Raw genomic sequence first — 18,287 nt, 5'->3', positions numbered from 1 at the left:
CAAATTTACAAGTTTACCTTTTTGCAAGATTATAATATTTGTAAAAAATTTATGTTAAAAAGTTATATTCTTCGATCACCACATGCTGCGGAGTTGTTTTGTAATTAGACTTTAAAAAAATTGACACAACTTATCACATTATAATATATATCATAGAAAATATAGAATTCAAACATGACAAACTAGCTATATATACACAATCTAGAAATTATCTATAATGTTTTGTTACTCAACTATTTATCTACAATCAAATCAAATAAATATATATATATATATATATATATATATATATATATATATATATATAAATATCACAATAAAAATTATATATTGCATTATTATATAATTCTCATTTTATTATTGTTTTTCAAATAATGACATATTAATTATAAGGTAATACAAATTCAAATCCTACTCTAATGAGAAATAAATGTTAAAAGATTAAATTTTAAAATTAAAATTTCAATTTCAATATAATTATCATTAAAGACTTCCTCAAAAAATGAAATAATTTTGAATAGAGATAATTATGAATTATTTTCAAATTTGTCCCATATAAAGGAAATAATTTATTGGACCTAAATAAAAATATACAAATCAATGGTGTTAACAATTTGAAATTTTATTCAATATATAAATAAAAAAAATGAAATTTTATAAAAAACATGAATTTTGAAATCCATACAAAATATATGGTGTTGAACAAAAATAGACAATAATGTTTTGATTTGAATTTATAATATTTAACAATTAAATATTTTTTCTTCTAAAAATTAGCTAACTATTAAATATTGAAAAATATTCAAAATTATTTATTTAGTATTTAAAAAACGAAATTAAAATATAAAAGTTGAACCCACAAAAAACTAATATAACTAGAAAATCTGTGATATACTTGCACACTTTTCTCAAAAAAATCTACAATCAACGTAACTCATTAATTTTCGGTTCTATGAAAAATTAAACAAAAATAATGTATCTGAATAAAAAAAAACCCTGACACAACTCCATTATTCTTCTCTTTTAGTTATGGTATTTTAAATTACATAAGATGGCAATAAAATCAATAATAATTAATGAAGGAATAATAAAACAATTGAAAAATTAGAGCATAGCTGTTAGCTAGGACCGGCTGCTTGGCTTAGCTTGTTTGACATCGGTAGAAGTAGAAGTGGAAGTTGGACTCCAAGGGTTTAGGCTCATTATCCCTCTGCTGCTGCTTAAAAGCCTCTTCAATGATCTCAGTCTCCCTCCTCCTCCTGTTGACGGCGACGGCGACGAAGATGACGATGATGAACTCACCTCACACTCATAATCACGTTCACAGTCATTGGGTATATCAATTACTAATATTCCATTATCACGACCACTTTCTCCTAATGAGGAGGAGGAAGCAGAAGTAGAAGCAGTTTTGTTTTCTTCGAAAGAAGCAGAAGCAGTAGTAGAAGAGCTACTAGTAATTATTTGGTTGTTGTTGTGGTTGCCCCAAATCAAGACATTTGTGGGAAAAGTAGACGAAGAAGAAGACAATGGTAATTGTAATTCTTGAAAGGGTTCAACAGTGGTCCTGCAAAGAGGACATGTAGAATGGGAATGGAACCACATATCAATGCAATCAACGTGAAATACGTGGTTGCATTTACCCAAAATCCTCACCTTTTCTCCTTCAACTACTTCCGATAGACATACAGCACACTCCATTAATTCCAAACCATCTGATTGGTATACCGTTACGGGTAGGGACTTTAGTAGCTCAGGATCAAGCCCACTTCCTCCTCCTCTTTGTTGTGGACGCTGTGATTGGGAATTGTTCTGGATTGTGTCACTCCACCAGATTCCTTTCGCATAAAGATGGAAGAAAACAAAAGTCACAACAATCAAGAACAGAATTATTATGACCACCACCATTATCTTGCCTGTTATATCAACCGCTGGGGAATAACCCAGATTATCACTTCTCATGTCACTCATTGCAAGCACCCGCTATATTATTTGGCAGTTAATTTAGGGTTTATGATTTAGGAAAATTTGAATGAATTATGAGAATTTGAAATGGAGGTTAAAAAGAGAAGGGGACATACTCTATAGGAAATTAAGTAGGGGAGTTCTAGTTCAAATTCAAATTCAAATTCAAACCTCCACAATGGACTTGACTTGGCAATGAGCATTCAAAGGAGAAGAAGAAGATGACATTTCCGGGATCTTTCTTATTCTTATGACTCTTATCTCACTTTCAAACACAAAGTCAAACCATTAGTCGCAGCCTCTCTTTCTACTAACTTCTTTTCACTCTTCCAATCTCTTTATTTATTCAACTTCCGAATTCTCTATAAATTCAAATACTCCTATAATTAATTACGTACTGCCTCACAATTCTCCAAATTGGTTAAACTCAACAATTTTAACCTCTCTCACTATTTTTTTAACTTAAAAATAATATTATGATGTATTTTAAATAAAATCAGATATAATTCAATGATATAAAATTATTTATAATTATTAATTATTTATAAATTATTAGTTAAATTATAATATAAAAATTTTATGAAGTTGAAAGTTATATTTTTATAGTATTTTTATTTTTTGAAATTATAAAAATTACTTATTTTCTTAAAGTTAATATTATTTAAAACATATCACGTACTATTTTTTAATTAAAAATCATAAAGAGAAACTAAAATTATCAACTTTTAAAATAAAGAAATTAATTTAATGAATTAGTATAAATAAAAGTACTAAAACTACAATTAAACTTTTATTTTTAAATTTATTTTTCAATTTTTCAAAAATTATATTTGAGAAAAAATTTTAAAAAAGTTTTTCAAGAAAAAGTAATATAAAATATTTTTCAAATTTTTTTACTGAGAGAAAATAAGTAAATTTTTTAACAAGAACTTATTTTTAATTTTTTTTGAAAAAAATAAACTCAATTAAAAAAAAAAAGAATATCAATTAACAAAATATTCAGTTTATAATTTTCTCACTTAAATGCACGAAAAAGAAAAAACTAAAATCTTATAAAATTATCTAAATAAAAAACTAATATAAAAACATTTTGAATTTTGAAACTTAATTAACGATTTTATAATAAATATAATAAGCGACAATTTTATTATTTTTTTACTACAGCGACAAATCTCCTAAAAATACAATTTTCAAAATGATGATTACTCACTATGTAAACTTCGCCCAAAATAATTTTTTTTTGTTTTGTTTAACCCTGCATTTTTCTTAGAAAAGGGAAATTTGTTTCCCAATTCGATTAAAAATTAAATGGAACATTCTTAATAATAATTTTATTTAAAATTTAAATAAAAGTTTTTTTTAAAATATGTTTCTAAAATCAACTTTTTAAAATAATTGTATGTTTGATTAAAGTCAACTTTTGAAATTTTCTATGTTTTTAGTGTTATTATTTTTTACTTCAAAATTCATTTTAATTTTTTAAAATTATTTTACATTTTAATTTTTTCTAAAAGTAGTATCTATTTAGTAATTTTTTTAATTAATTTTAATATTTATTTTGTAAAAATATTATTTGTTGTATTTTATAAACGTTGTCTTGATTTTAATTTGCTAGTAAGATTGTGTTAGTTACTTGAAGTGAAATATTGTGACAGATAAGTTGTCTTGATTTTAATTTGCTAGTAAGATTATGTTAATTACTTGAAGTGAAATATTGTGACAGAGAAGACAAAATACTAGTTAGAAATGATGCATTTTTAAAAATAATAAAAATAATAATTGTGATATTTTTATTAAATTTAAAACTAATGACAATTATTAATTTAAAAATTCTCTTATTTTTTTTAAGAAGTAAAATTAACAAAAAGTTAAAATTTAAAAATAAAATATTATATGAAATCCTAAATTTTTTGTAACTAATGTGTTATTTGACTTTCAATATAATAATTTTCAATTAAATATAAATTTATACTTTTTATTAACACGTATCTTTAAAATATTTTTTAAATAAAAATAAATAAAACTTTTGTGTTAGAAACACCATATTAAAAAATTGTAAACACATTTTAAAAATAATATTTTTATGTTTAATTCTTTAACATATATTTTTAAAATAATTGTTAAGATTTGCTAATTTGTAATGAGAAGAGTTGTTGAAAATAACATTATTAATATTTATTTGTGTCTGTATCTAAGACACGTGGATGTATAAAATTTAAGAAAAATAGCTTTTAAATTAAATTTATCTATAAATATCTCCTTCACTAGATTTTGTATTTTTAGGGTTGAATATAAATTTAGGATCTCTAATAAAGCTAAAAGAGATATTTACCATAAAATTATTATTTAATTACTAAAAGAGAAAAGCAGTTAATCATTTAATTATTCTAAAATAAAATATATAAAAAATAATTAAACGATATGGAGTATTTAATTAGTATAAAGAGAGAAGTAATTGAAACAAAGTTTGGATGAGATATTTGGAAAAAATATAGTCGGTGGTTGGTTTGAGGTGTAATAGTAGAAAAGAAGGTGGGAATAGGGATAGGAGTGAGAGGCCCATGTAACGAGGTGAATAGTGAAAAGAGATGAGAGTTCCATTCCCAAAACGTTATCCTGTTTGGGTTCATGGTCATAATCCCATTCACATGAGATGGTCATAATTTGCACTTCACATTCCAACTCTCGCTGAATGAGCCCCCATGCCTTTGATTGAGATAACAAATGCACATTCACTGTTGCCTTATCATCGTCATGTCAAATATTCATGGATTTCCTTTGCCTCTCCTAATTATTACCATTGTAAATCCTTCTCCAACCTTCAAAACCTCAACTTCAATCTTCCACTTGTTAGGTTCCCTTTCCTCATTCAGGCCGTTGCCGCTACCATTCAACCTAACACTTTCTCACACAAATTTGATGATGATGATGATGATGATGATGACGACATTGCTGCTCTAAATCCTTATCCTCCTATGCTTGAACAACCTCTTGATGAAAGGGAGAAGTTGCGAAGATTCAGGATTTCTAAAGCTAATAAAGGTAACACGCCATGGAACAAAGGAAGAAAGCATAGTCCTGGTAATCTCTCCTTTCTTCTCTCTTTATTCTATTCAATTCCATTCCATTCCATTCAAACCTTACCTCTATTTTTTTTTTAATATTTTTTTTTAATATTTTTTTTTACCAGAAACTTTGCGGAAGATCAGGGAAAGAACACGCATCGCAATGCAGAATCCTAAGGTGATGTCATGTAAGCATATTTTTTGTCTTCATCAACACCATTTCCATATTCACTTCATATCAAAATAGGATTAACTAATTTTAGATGAGGAGAACATGGAATGGTTATTGAGGTTTTTCAATTTTTACTTACATAGTTTTATTAATTGATTTTTGTTACCATACAAAGAAGAGGATCATTTAGAGAATACTCCCTCCTTAATGAAATATGATCAGATATACTTCATCTTTTCATATACTCTTTTTGCTTATATTTTATTCATGAGGATCTAAGTCCTTAGAGATACTCTTTTTGCTTATATTTTGTTCCAGAGGATCTAAGTACTTGGTAGTTAGAGTGGCTATCGCGTATAATTAGGTTAAATAAAAAATGAGGGAGACATTCATATTCAATATATTTGATAGATTGCGAGTGAAAGGGGAAAACCTTTCACTCCTATTGTCAGTACCCTTGGAACTTGGAAGAGAGATTTATCTCCTGTTGTCGGTATTCAAGAAAAATGTTCTTTTCTTTTGATTCTTTCTATCTATTTTGCAATTCATTTATTTGGCTTCCTAACAAATTCCTAAATATAATTTGGCAATGCAGGTCAAAATGAAGTTGACTAATCTTGGCCATGCACAAACGTAATTATACGCCTTTCCATGATCGTTGTTGTTACTATTATATACTGCTTTGTTTATTATTCTTTTTACCCCATAGAATGTCCTTCTTTATTGATTGCACAGTACAGAAACAAAACTAAAGATTGGTGCTGGTGTGAGGAAGCTATGGGAACAGAGGCGTGGAAAGAAGATGGTGCAGGAGAGTTGCTGCTTTGAGTGGCAGAATTTAATTGCAGATGCATCTAAGCAAGGCTTTGCTGGTCAGGAAGAGCTGCAATGGAATTCCTATGAAACCTTAGATGAGCAGCTTAAGCAGGAGTGGTTGGTGAGTGTTGAACAAAGGAAACAAATGGTAAGGGCACCAGTTAGCAATAGAGCACCCAAGTCCCCTGAACAGAGAAGGAAAATTGCAGAAGCCATTGCTGCAAAATGGGCCGATCCTGTAAGTGTATATGTTCACATCTTAAGTGTTTGATTTGATAGATCTTTTGCTCAGCTAGCACACTAATGGAGTCTCATAAATTAGTTGTTTGTGGTTGACTTCTAAGAAGTTAATTCTTAACACTATTTCTTTTAATAATTTTGATTTCCTGCCTGTTTAATTTAATGTTTTTAACACTCAACAATCAACATTTTCCCTCCCATGATTATCTAGACACACATGACGTTTCAAGTAACTGGGTTCTTAACTTGTATGTTCAATGACTTGAAATTATTGATAGTTTGATAGCATTACCAATTTTTTTCTCTTGCTTCTTAAGGGCCTATTTAGTTTCAAAATTGTTTTCTGTTTTTATTTTCTGCTCACACCAATAATAACATAAATATTAATGTTTTCTCATTATTATTCCTGTTTTCAAGTTTTGTAAATAGATGGTGAAAAAAAGTTACAACTTTTTGGTGTCTTTACTATTTAATAGTTAATATACAAATTTGTGTAATTACTTAAGAAAACAGGAAATTGAAGTAGAAAACATTTTTGCAAATTAAAAACAGGCTCTGATGTTTTGTTGACGTGAATCTTGTGTAACAGATTTTTGTAAACTACCTGGATTAATTAGAATATGTGAGTAGTAAATAGGAGTGTCTTTTTACTGTTACGAAATTTTATATCAACATTTGTTTTGGCTGTAAAACCTTTCTATGTTGATCTTCTTTCATAAACTGCCCTCCAATAAAGGCTAAATATAATTAAAAAGTAGGCCTGAGGTGTAAGTTTTCTTATAATTATACAAAGGTTGGAGAGGGGGGTAGGAAGTGCAGTTAGAAATCAGAATATTCAAAGGTCTGAACTATAATTACATTACATGTTTTAGATGGAGATGTTGTTACCCAATGAGACTTTTTTTTTGTCATCATTGCCCTTTATAAAAAATGGATGTCAATGTGTATGTGTTTGTTTCCATCATTGTCTGTGGACTTTGACTTGCTATATCGGAAGGTTCAAGTTCCACGCTACCATACCCCAAATGGTTTAGCTTAGTTTTGCTAAAGTATTGAACCCAGATAAAGTTTTAATACTTTCTCTCTTTAAGACCAACATATTTTTCTATTAAATCAGGATTACCGTGAAAGAGTTTGCTCTGCATTGGCCAAGTATCATTCTACAGAAAGGAAACCTAGAACAAGGCCAAGTTATGCTGCACAACCTGCCAAGAAGAAGAAACCCATTACAAAAAGGGATTCTGATACTAGCATTCTTGGTAAGAGTGCCTCCAAAATTCTTAAGCCTATCCAGTTGAGAAAACGAAAATCCCCTGCCTATAGGGATCCTTTGGTGAATTCCAAGCTTGAGATGATAAAGAACATAAGAGCACAGAGAGCTTCCGTGGAAACCAGACAAACTCAAGCCATTCAACAAGCAAGGTAGACCAAATTTTTTACTAATGGAGATCAGCAATATCATTTTATGTTATTTTAATGGATTTCTTTTATATTTTTCTGTACTACTAATACTTTGATATTTCTTTTATATTAAATCGTAAAAATTCAGGTTTTCCTTTATTTGATTCCGATTGTAACTGTTATCCTGCATATATATTCCTAAAATAATGTTATATGCGCAGACTATTGATTGCGGAAGCTGAGAAAGCTGCCAAGGCACTTGAGGTTGCTGCGACAAAGAGTCCCATTGCACAGTCTTCTCTAATAGAAACCAGAAAGCTTATAGCAGAAGCAATCCAATCACTTGAATCCATTGATACACAGAGGATAGCTGAGTGTAGTGTTCCTGTGGTTAGTTTGAACGAGACCAACAAGGAAAATGAATCAACATTTGAATTTCGTAACCATCCACAAATGGCCCAAGTAAATGGACATACAACATTATCATCAAGTGACTGCAAGTTCTCTGAAGCTATTGGTGAACTTTCCCTGGAGAGGCCAATTAATGGTAATCCAGAACTTCACCTAACCAATGGCCGTTCCTTAACTTTCAGTTTGAATAGCCAGATAAACCAATATAGCCCATCAAATCAAGAAAGGGAAACAGAACAGGATCAGAGCAGCGAAGATGAAACAGATCATTCTCCAACTGTGATGGGAATGCAGTCCCTTGAAGATGAAACACTATCTAGATCCCCTATAGTAACTAAAAAGTGGGTTCGCGGAAGGCTTGTTGAAGTGACGGAAGAGAAAAGATAAAATGTGAAAAGCTTAGCCCAGATTTAAAACATTATACAAAAACAATGTCATATTGTTTGCTGCATGTTATATAGATCGCCATAAATGCCACATATTTTCCTTTATAACAGTGTGATCATTGCAACGCACTCATCCAAATCAATAGTTGACTGGTATCGACCCTGCAACAGCCAACCAAGTGTAGGCAGACGACAGATCACAGATGGAGACTAAAATAGCGTTAGCTAGAGAGAATGTACTTATGTTAGTTTATAGGATCTTCTATTTCAGTCGATCTTGTTAACATTAAACTACGACTACGAGTTAATCACATTTCAGAAATGTTTTATATCAATGTCTTTATTTATTTTTTCATCTTCTTCGTAGTCTTTCTTCCTCCCAAGTTATTTCGTTTCTAGGTCAGAACAATTTGTTTTGTTAAATTGATAAAATTAAGATCTTTTTAGAAGCTTATTTAATTAAAAAAAAGTCAGATTATGGTTTGTTAACCTTATAGTAATTTAATTATAATAGTTTATAATAATTTTTGACATTTAAATATATTATTGTAATATAAAGTTAAACTTTTGAAAATGTCATATTATTAACTTAGTAGTTTATTGAAAGATGAAATAAGTTTTCAATAATAGTCAGATATAATGTAATCGTCCAATATCATCAAGTAAATAAAATTAATAGTTAACTTAATCTAAAATATCAACCCAATCCAACCGCCTAATTTTGCTCATTGCTCAACGTTTTATTCAAACCTTCCTTGGTAGAACCTTTGTCCCTTAACATTTTCAAAGACACGCCTTTTGGAAAGTCTGGTGCATCTCACTTTCCATTCTGATACATGTTCTTGTTGTGTCTTGAAAGTAATAATGGCATAAAACCAACAATTTGTTTTTATCTCCTTCCTGAAGCAACCAATTGCATCTCACATGTGGTAGAAAGAGCCTGTGATCAACATCATTGTGCGATGAGTACTTTTGCAAAGGTGCACAACCAAATGTTGTCGCAGAATTAGTCAATATTGTATCATAATAGAATTTATAGTTTGACTAATAACTTACTACTTATAACTTATGTATATTTTGTAACTGAATAGTAGTATAGTTTTGTATGATCAACATGTTAAACAGTTATCTTGAACTCGTTCACATAAAAATTTATGGCATATCAACTTAAATCTAAATCCTATTCATTTTTTTCCTTGGAGAAGTTGAACCTACCGATTAGCATATGCCCACTAAACCTTTAAGTTAAGGACCTCTAGAGAGTTTTGAAGTACAAATACTAAGACAAACACAAACACTGACATGTCCACACCGATAATAATTTAAAAAAATAAATTAATTGAATGTAATCAAAGTGTCTGGATCAGTGTGGTGTCGGTGTTGAACACGTGTCAAACACCACAATGCGTATTTGATCAAAGATGTCGGTGCTATAGAGCTCGAGAGTAATGTTGTCTTTTTTAAAAGATAATTGCAGGTATCATAAACAGAATATAGTCACATCCATCTACTGAGTTTCAACTTTGCAACCAATTTTTCAAACAAAAAAGAAAACTTTGCAACCGGTTATAACTAATTGACTCTAGATTACAATATTACAAAAATAAAACCAGTAACTCAAATATTATGCAATACCCGTTGTCTAACTTGGTTAATAGAAGAAGATGCAATCAATCTAACTTACAAAGCCGTATAGGTTGAGGGACAAGCAAGAACAAAAAGTAAAATATAAGTACAATATTAGTACAATCAATCTAATTTGAGGTGCAATCAATCTAACTTAAAAGGTTAAAAGAACAAAAATTAAAATATAAGCACAATATTAGCTTTGGGGACATTCTAGTAACATAATTACAAAAGGATTATATTCCCATTAGAATTAGAATAGATTAGATGTCTTGTATAGCTGGCTCATCACTTCCTCGGAGGGATCCTCCATGATCACTTCCAAATGTCCGCCTGCTCATGTTAGCTCGCTGCACTAATCGTACCATCGCTTGAACCACCTCTGACATAGGTGGTCGGAACTCAGGTTCCGACTGCCCCAAAAGACACAAATATAAAGCAATTATTTTCTATTCCACACACATCCATATGGTTGAGCATTTACTCAAGGACGTACTCCAATTGATGGAGATATCTCCCAAAATAAATTCACAGTAAAATGCGAGTGTATATCAAACAATACCTGAACACAAAGAGCAATAACATCAGCAAAACGTGATAGAGATTTGACAGGATATAGCCCTTTCAGTGCAGGATCAACCATTTTAGCCAATGCATCAATGTCATGAAGCTGGGGTGTTGCCCATCGAACCAAAGACTGTTCTGCTCTTAGCCTTGAGCTGTTACAAAATGATTTAACATTCATGACCCCGGCATATTATATTATTCTCAACTCCAAGTTCTGCAGGATGGATATTTTAATTGTTACCTATCAAATGGTTTCCGTCCACTAAGAAGTTCCAACATGACAACCCCAAAGCTGTAGACATCACTTTTAAAGGTATACTGACCAGACAACGCAACTTCAGGTGCATCATATCCAGACCCAACATTATGGTTCAGTATCTGAATGTAACAAAGTTATTAATTCAACAGTTCTTTAAACTTAATGCCACTGGGTGAAGAGCATGACCAACATTCCACCTAAAGTGCAAAACAGTTAATAATGTACAATTATACATACATTTAATGGAATTTCAGGCATGCAGATTTTCTTCATTGGTAAATTAGAACCCTTAGAGAGGGTACTACTCAGTTTACCTAGTTAGATTTTAAAATTAGCTAATAAAATGATTTTTCCAAATCAATTAGCCCCCAGTTAGCGCTCTTTTATTATTCATTGCCAACAGCTCAACCGACTCAATCTACAAGTTACTACTGCATTCATAATAACAACAAAAGCCTAAAACTATGTAGAAAACTAGCAACAAACAGTAAAACCAATATGGTCAAAACTCAAACAATCACATCCAAATATAAAACCATTAATTCACACCATAAAGTTCCACAAATTATAAAATCACCTGCTCTGCATTTGGAACATAGCTTGCCAATCCACAGTCTGACAGATGAGGATTAAGCTCTGCATCAAGCAATATATTGCCAGACTTAATATTCTTATGCACAATTGATGGAGAACAAACTTCGTGCAGGTACCTACAAGTACAAGAAAAATTGTGGATAAGTCTGCTCAATGAGTCTCAATTCTCCAGCAAAACATAGATCAATGCTCTATGTCCAACCATATGTTGCCACATATAAAAAATCAATTGAAAACTTCAGTTGCAAGTGAAGTACATTGATTACTTAAGTGAAGCGGCACTTTCCTATATTCTGATAGCTTATTGATTTTCAGATAACTTTCATATTCTGTAGTCCAAACTACTCTTCCAGCTAATACATTTCCAAACTTGAACATTAGATATAATAACATTCCATACATATTTTTATTAGGAAAACAGAGCAAGCTTCAAAAGAGATAACCTTGATTTTTAATCAGTCAAGCCATAAAAGTCAGCATCTAAGCTAAGCAAGTCGCTAAGTGAAATATATATATAAAGCAGGAAAATGGAAAACTGGATTTACAAGATTATAAATTATGCAATGATAAATTTTCCCATAGTTGCAATATTAGGATCTTCTAATCCCATTAGTCCACAACTAACTTACTCTAAAGCGCGTGCTGTCCCCAACGCTATCTTGACACGGGAATTCCATATTAATGGTTTACTGTATTCATCTGACACATGAAGGAAGTCATGCAGTGATCCATTTTTATGAAACTCATAAACTAAGAGGTGCTGTCCATGCTCTGAACAATAACCTACAAGCTCTGTTACATTTGGATGATGTAAATGGGAGATGTTTGCCACTATTTCAATAAAATCTTCTGAAAAATCATTGGGAAGGACAGATGAATCTATTTTCTTCACTGCAAGAACCTACAACATTTAAGAAAAAACAGTTATAACCATTAATAACTTTTACAGACATGCATTGATTCAAGATTTGTCCACAGTACTAGTAAAAAAAAGACTTGTCCACAGTAGAAGAGTTCATGGTATCTATTAGGACTATATTAGCTATGTCTGTGATGTGACTATGTTGATTTCGATGATTCTTTGTTATTATTCCCCGGGGATCATGAGACCGGAAAGATACTAAGCTTTTGTTTGGATCCACGTTGGCTTTGCAAATATCACGTCTCAATGAAAGAGTGCCGTGATTTTAATGAAGCCACAAATACAAGCTTCTGTGTGGCCATGTGGTATCCCCCAAATTTTCTCAAAATCTAAATGTAGGCTAAAACAAAGAACCTTGTCTAAAAAATGTATGCATCCACATGCCTGTGTATTGATACCACTCAAATTTGTCATTGGAATCAAACATAGAGTGGAATTGCAGGAATAACAGCTATGAAATACCTTCCCATCATCAAATTGAGCACGGTACACACGCCCGAAAGACCCCTCACTAACAAGATGGTCCACACTGAAGCTCCCAGTAGTAATCTGAAGATCAGCTATAGAATATGATTGCACATCTGCAGGAGCTGTTACAGTCTTCTTGACAATAGTAGACTTCTTTGAGTGTTCGTTGTCATCAAATGATTTATGACGATCAATAGGTGGGGGTTTGAGATTTATTGAGGCAGAAGTATCAAACCTCTTCAAGTCAAATACAGAAGAAGTCTGCACAGACGTAACTTCTGCATTATGACATTTTAATGTTAATTTGGATAACGAAGCTGAAAAGCAGAACTTATCAATTGAATGTTGAATTGCAAGCATTCATTTAGTACGAGCAAGATTATTAATAAGAAAATGACAGACCAGTTATATATAATTAACAAAAAAAAGACAGCCCAGCCATGTTCTAAATAGTAAATCCAGAAAATATTGCAATAAATTTATCTAGTCTAGTAGTTCATATAGGTCTCAACTTACAAATTTCGGATTCACCACAGGAGAGGAACAATAGTTTAGATGCAAGGGAGTCATTTCAGTCACAATCCAATAAACGGATCCAGTTCCGATGAGAAAAGAGAGAGAAATGGCATAAAAAAAAACTGAGAATAAGGATGGTTCTCTTTGAATTCGGGAAAAATGAGTGGTTTTGAAGGAGAGGGATTTGGAAGGCTAAGTCTAAATTTTGGTATATATTTGAGATTTTTTAAAAAAAAAATTTGAAAGAATAACATGATAAATAATCATATAACATTGCAATTGCAATTAATTCATTTTTAGAACCATTTTAGTTTCCTTAATTTAAAAAAAGAAATTTAAGTCCTTCTCTCCCATCCAAACATACTCTACAAGGCAAAGCCACAAGGGTGTTTTCTGAGGGGTTTTGGGTGAGGAAAAGCCCCTTAAATGTGATTAAAATGTCTAAGATGAGACGGGCTAAAAATACGAGCCCAACTGGAAATCGCTTAAGGCTTAAGCCATAATCGATTAACCCAACAGACAAGTACTCTTCTTCACTATCTTGACCTTATCTTGAGCTACAAGTGAATGACTGAGGCATTCTCAGCGACGTTGGAAAGCTAAAAGAATTTCCTACAAAACATATATAACTAGCACAACCAGAACCGGGCTCTAACATGGCCAAAAGTGCAGAGGAAATTGATTGAGACATTCCAAATGTCACTCGCGTTGAGTTGACTCTGAGGAAAGCTTATCTAGAGTTACAGATATGAAATTCAAGACAAACCAAAACCAAACAAAAGATAAGAGACAAAGCTACAACTTCCAAGAAGACAATTAAATCCAATTCAGGCTTTAGATGGTTTCAAAACGAAGAATATTATGCCTATTTTGTGAATTTAACAATTTAACTCTTTTAGTTAAATTACATAAAAAAAAGTTCATGTTTTTAATTGACGTACTTGTACCTTGGAGTTATTAAAAATACCATATCTCGTACACGTACCTATGCAACATAGCTGAATTGTATTAGACATAGAAATATAGATAGATCTAGACAAGTCCTTATGGAAAGGTATCTTTTAGGTCGAAAATTGGTAAGTTGAGACCTATATGACCCTTCTTCTAGATTTGCAGAACAAATTTCCATAGCACTCTTTAGATGAGTGACCTTCTAGAAAGTTTCCCATAAAGTATGTGAGTGAGGACAAAACATGCTGAAAGACTCGTGTTGGTTTGTGGGCCAGTAGGAACTCCTAATGTGAAAATATAAATATATATATATGTATGTATGTATTTGGAGACTAGCTCCTGAATGCAAAGGAAGACTTCTGAAAACACAGAAAACTAAAACAATTACATGAAATAAAAGAACCAGAAAAGCAAAACAATGGACTCCACTGAATACCTATACCCCACATTCTACGGTTGATTCCCATTCATTTCCTTCCCTCAGCCCTCCTACTCCTAGACTGCTAACAGTTCAACTGCCTACCCTGTTTTCTTCTTGAGGATATCAGTGGCCCACCCCACATTCCTAGTCCTAGGCATATTCAAGTTCAAGCCAAGTTTTCCTCCTACAATACGCTTGGGCTTAGGGAGTATCATCCACCTAAATGATAGATGAAAGTGCAGACCTCATTTATAAAAAAGCAGAGTCGTGTATAAGAACAACCAATAGAGTAGGTGGTGTCTGAAAATATAATAACTAAATTATGACGTGCAAACCTAATAGAATAAAAAATAGAAAATTCTCTTAATACAATAAATACAAGCAACCTAGAATAAGGATGACCTCATCTTGAAAATTAATAACAAATATCTATAAATTGTATGCAAGCTGCATACCATGGACTTCATTTGAAGGAAGAGGAGCGGTAGACTGACTGCCCAGCTTTTCTACATCTGAAGATGACTTCTTGGATTTTCTCTTCATCAGAAAGAATGCTACTACTGCCCCAACAACAATAATGGAGATGACAATTCCAGCTATGCCACCACCTCCTATTCCAGATTTTTTTCCCTCATCAATTGTGCCACTGCTGGCATCTTGGCCAGTGGTACTTACACCACCAGATTTGTGGTGTTGGTTGCTTTTAGGTACTGGAGGTGTTCCAGGAGGAGGTGGGGGTGCAGGTACTGAGCTCCACGCATTACCACCCGACCTGTCATGTAAATTTGTTCGATTTTTATGTCTTAGAGAAATTTATGATGAAAATTAGATTCTTAGTTATCAAATTGCTGATAATGCCAATGCTTACTGAATGTCTATGTTTTTCAACCGTTCCGGTATCCATCCTGTAAAATTATTGTTTTCTACATTCCTGAGAAGAATTTGAGAAAATAAATACATCTGGTTTCAAGTTATTCTTTATGGAAATATAGGAAAGGATATTATATGATACAATAGAGACGCACAGACTATGCAGAGGCAGATTAGCAAGAATATCAATAGTGCCTGTAAACTGGTTGTTTTGCAGATACCTGCAAAAATGTAAACATGTCAACCAGTTTAGAATGAAATGCATAACATGTGAAGCAGTAGCAAAAAACATCAATAATTTGGATATCTACATGGTGGTTATGCCTGAAAGGGAGCTCATAGTCTGAGGGAGGTCACCTGCCAAAGAATTGAAAGAGAGGTCTCTGCAACAAGAAAAATATTTTAACTCAATCAGTCCTAAATTATTATCAAAACTCAAAAATAGCCTTAGTTTCAAATAGCATGTAGATATACGTATATAAAATGTCTTAACGTGCAATGAAAAACAATATTGTGAAATTATTACATTGCACGTAAAAAATGGCAACCAATCCAAAAAAAACATCATTAAACTCATATTGAAGCTGAAAAAGATCAACATTATATAGTTATAGTAACAATAATTTGACATCCATCTAGACTACTTTTTTATGCAGTTCAATGGTTGGAGGAAATCTCACAATTTGGAGAGGGTAGAAAGATATTGAAAGTTGACATTCAGTGCTTGCTGGAGCTGATTGTGACTGAGATTCCTACATTCTCAAAAAGAATTAAGCGTAAATTACTACATTTGTTTGTGGATGTGATGAGGTCGATAGGTACGATTACGATACGTTTACAGGAAGATAATTTACACACAAGTCTGTAAGAGAGGTCAGGTTAGAAATAGAGTAAGGGACTGCCCCAGTCAAGTTGTTATGAGCAAAATTTCTGCATACAGGGAATTAAGATCGTTACTTAAGAAGAAGAATAATGTTACAAATAAAGTAAACTGAAGAGTGAGAACCACATATGTATAGAAACATACAAGCGCTGAACATTTGGAGGAAGTTGGTATGGTATGGGTCCAAAGAGATTGTTGTTACTGATGTCTCTGCAAAATTTTACAATGGTAAAAAACAATAGACAAGAAGAAGAATGGTGAAGGAGAGAGTATGAATAAATCTGAATTCTTACAGGTTGGTGAGAGATGTCAAGTCTTGAAATCCGTAAGGCAATAACGTTCCAGTTAGAGCAAGATTAGATAGCACACTGATGAGTAACAAAAGAAGAATGATGAGAAAGCAAGCAGCAAGCAGAAAAGAAAAGACAATAATTTAGATAAAGATTATATAAAAATATACATCTGCGTAACACTGTTGGCTGAACAAGTAATGCCTTTCCAAGATTGTCCACAAGGATCATCAGCATTAGTAGGCCAACCTAGTTGGGATGGTGAATTCATGCTTTGAAACATAGCCTTTAAAGCCGCAACTGAATCAAACACACAAAATTTATTTTATGAACTCTATCACTAATTTATTACACACATATTCAACAACCAAGTGAATAGGATGAATGAAGCGACAATAAAAAAAAGATGAGATTGAATGGCATGCAAAAGTGAAGTAGTAATTAATAATAGTAAGAAGGGAGAGTGAAGACCGTGAGTTGGATCTGTAGTGGCGGCAGTGGAAGAGATCCAAACAAGAAGAATGAAGTAAGTTGAAGTGAACAAAACCATTATTACCCTTCCAAAATCCACCATCCCCCTCACCTCAGCTCACCTCCGCTCCGCTCAGCTCCCACCACCACCAACTGCCACAACAATCCAAAGCCACACAAACTTTATTTACGTTATCACACTCCCACTCTCTCTCTTAGACTCATTTTTCATTTTCAAAATTATTTTTAACTAGTATTTTTTTTTTTAATTTACCCTCCAAACACTACACTATTTTTAAAGTATTAATTACACTTTATATTTATCTTAGTGAAAAATATTTGTGCAAAAATTGCGACATTCATATAGTATTATTTAAACAACCGAGTTCTCTTGAACGAGAAAGGAAAATAATTGAAAAGCTTGGTTGTTTAATACTTTAATGGGGTAGGGTGCCCACTCCATTATTTTCAATAATGCTACCAACACCCCCCAAAATGCTAGTCACACCCCTCAAAATTTAAAAAAAATCAAAATGCCCAAAATGCCCCTGTCATCAATATTACACATTTATTATTCCATAACTCTCATTTATCAATTTTCATCAAACCTCACAACTCACCTACAAAAATCATCGTACTTCACTAACCAATACTCAAAATCATTAAAAAGTTACACCACTCACTCATAACCTACAACACATCAGTTTGATAATCACATTGTGGTTAAAACTACATAAAAAGGTATGTTTGTTGCTCTGTATTTTGGTTCGTATTTTTTTTTCAAATCTGGGGATTTTACGTGAACTCAGTTCACGTACGTTTTGGAGTTACGTGAACTGAGTTCACGTATGTTTTAAAAAATTACAAACGTCATACTCTACGCAAACTAAGTTAACGTAAACGTACGTGAACTCAGATTGCGTAATCAATGGAGTTTGAAACTTGAATCCTCATATTGTACGCAATCTGAATTCACGTACACATACGTGAACT

The 18,287-nt window shown here is 32.1% G+C and overlaps 3 protein-coding genes across 4 annotated transcripts; 1 reads left to right on the top strand and 2 right to left on the bottom strand.

Moving 5' to 3' along the window:
- Positions 1 to 872: 872 nt before the first annotated feature.
- LOC101505202 (RING-H2 finger protein ATL3-like) lies at positions 873 to 2,239 on the bottom strand. The gene has a single exon (XM_004494837.4). It carries the CDS (start codon positions 1,969 to 1,971, stop codon positions 1,123 to 1,125), a length of 849 nt encoding a protein of 282 aa, XP_004494894.1. The 5' UTR covers positions 1,972 to 2,239; the 3' UTR covers positions 873 to 1,122.
- A 2,291-nt stretch (positions 2,240 to 4,530) lies between these two features.
- On the top strand, positions 4,531 to 8,811 carry LOC101504898 (uncharacterized). Its single transcript, XM_004494836.4, has 6 exons — positions 4,531 to 5,046; positions 5,156 to 5,208; positions 5,798 to 5,835; positions 5,938 to 6,256; positions 7,376 to 7,680; positions 7,881 to 8,811. The coding sequence occupies exons 1-6, from the start codon at positions 4,668 to 4,670 to the stop codon at positions 8,455 to 8,457; spliced, it is 1,671 nt and encodes a 556-aa protein (XP_004494893.1). The 5' UTR covers positions 4,531 to 4,667; the 3' UTR covers positions 8,458 to 8,811.
- Positions 8,812 to 10,080: 1,269 nt separating this feature from the next.
- On the bottom strand, positions 10,081 to 17,676 carry LOC101504580 (protein STRUBBELIG-RECEPTOR FAMILY 6). Of its 2 annotated transcripts, XM_004494835.4 has the most exons (16): positions 17,295 to 17,676; positions 16,994 to 17,123; positions 16,827 to 16,901; positions 16,678 to 16,743; positions 16,509 to 16,580; positions 16,331 to 16,402; positions 15,962 to 16,033; positions 15,806 to 15,871; positions 15,649 to 15,711; positions 15,236 to 15,552; positions 12,887 to 13,170; positions 12,132 to 12,403; positions 11,486 to 11,618; positions 10,891 to 11,027; positions 10,645 to 10,801; positions 10,081 to 10,495 (listed from the first exon to the last, which is right to left on the bottom strand). In XM_004494835.4, exons 1-16 carry the CDS (start codon positions 17,395 to 17,397, stop codon positions 10,346 to 10,348), a joined length of 2,169 nt encoding a protein of 722 aa, XP_004494892.1. In that variant the 5' UTR covers positions 17,398 to 17,676; the 3' UTR covers positions 10,081 to 10,345. The 2 variants fall into 2 exon arrangements, with proteins under 2 accessions (XP_004494892.1, XP_073222670.1); XM_073366569.1 differs by lacking the exons at positions 16,331 to 16,402; positions 16,509 to 16,580; positions 16,678 to 16,743.
- Between the last annotated feature and the right edge of the window lie 611 nt (positions 17,677 to 18,287).

The sequence above is a fragment of the Cicer arietinum genome, chromosome 3 (genome assembly GCF_000331145.2).
Source record: "Cicer arietinum cultivar CDC Frontier isolate Library 1 chromosome 3, Cicar.CDCFrontier_v2.0, whole genome shotgun sequence".
NCBI lineage: Eukaryota > Viridiplantae > Streptophyta > Magnoliopsida > Fabales > Fabaceae > Cicer > Cicer arietinum.
Note: the sequence above shows the minus strand (reverse complement) of the source record. Positions and strands in the feature narration are given on the sequence as shown.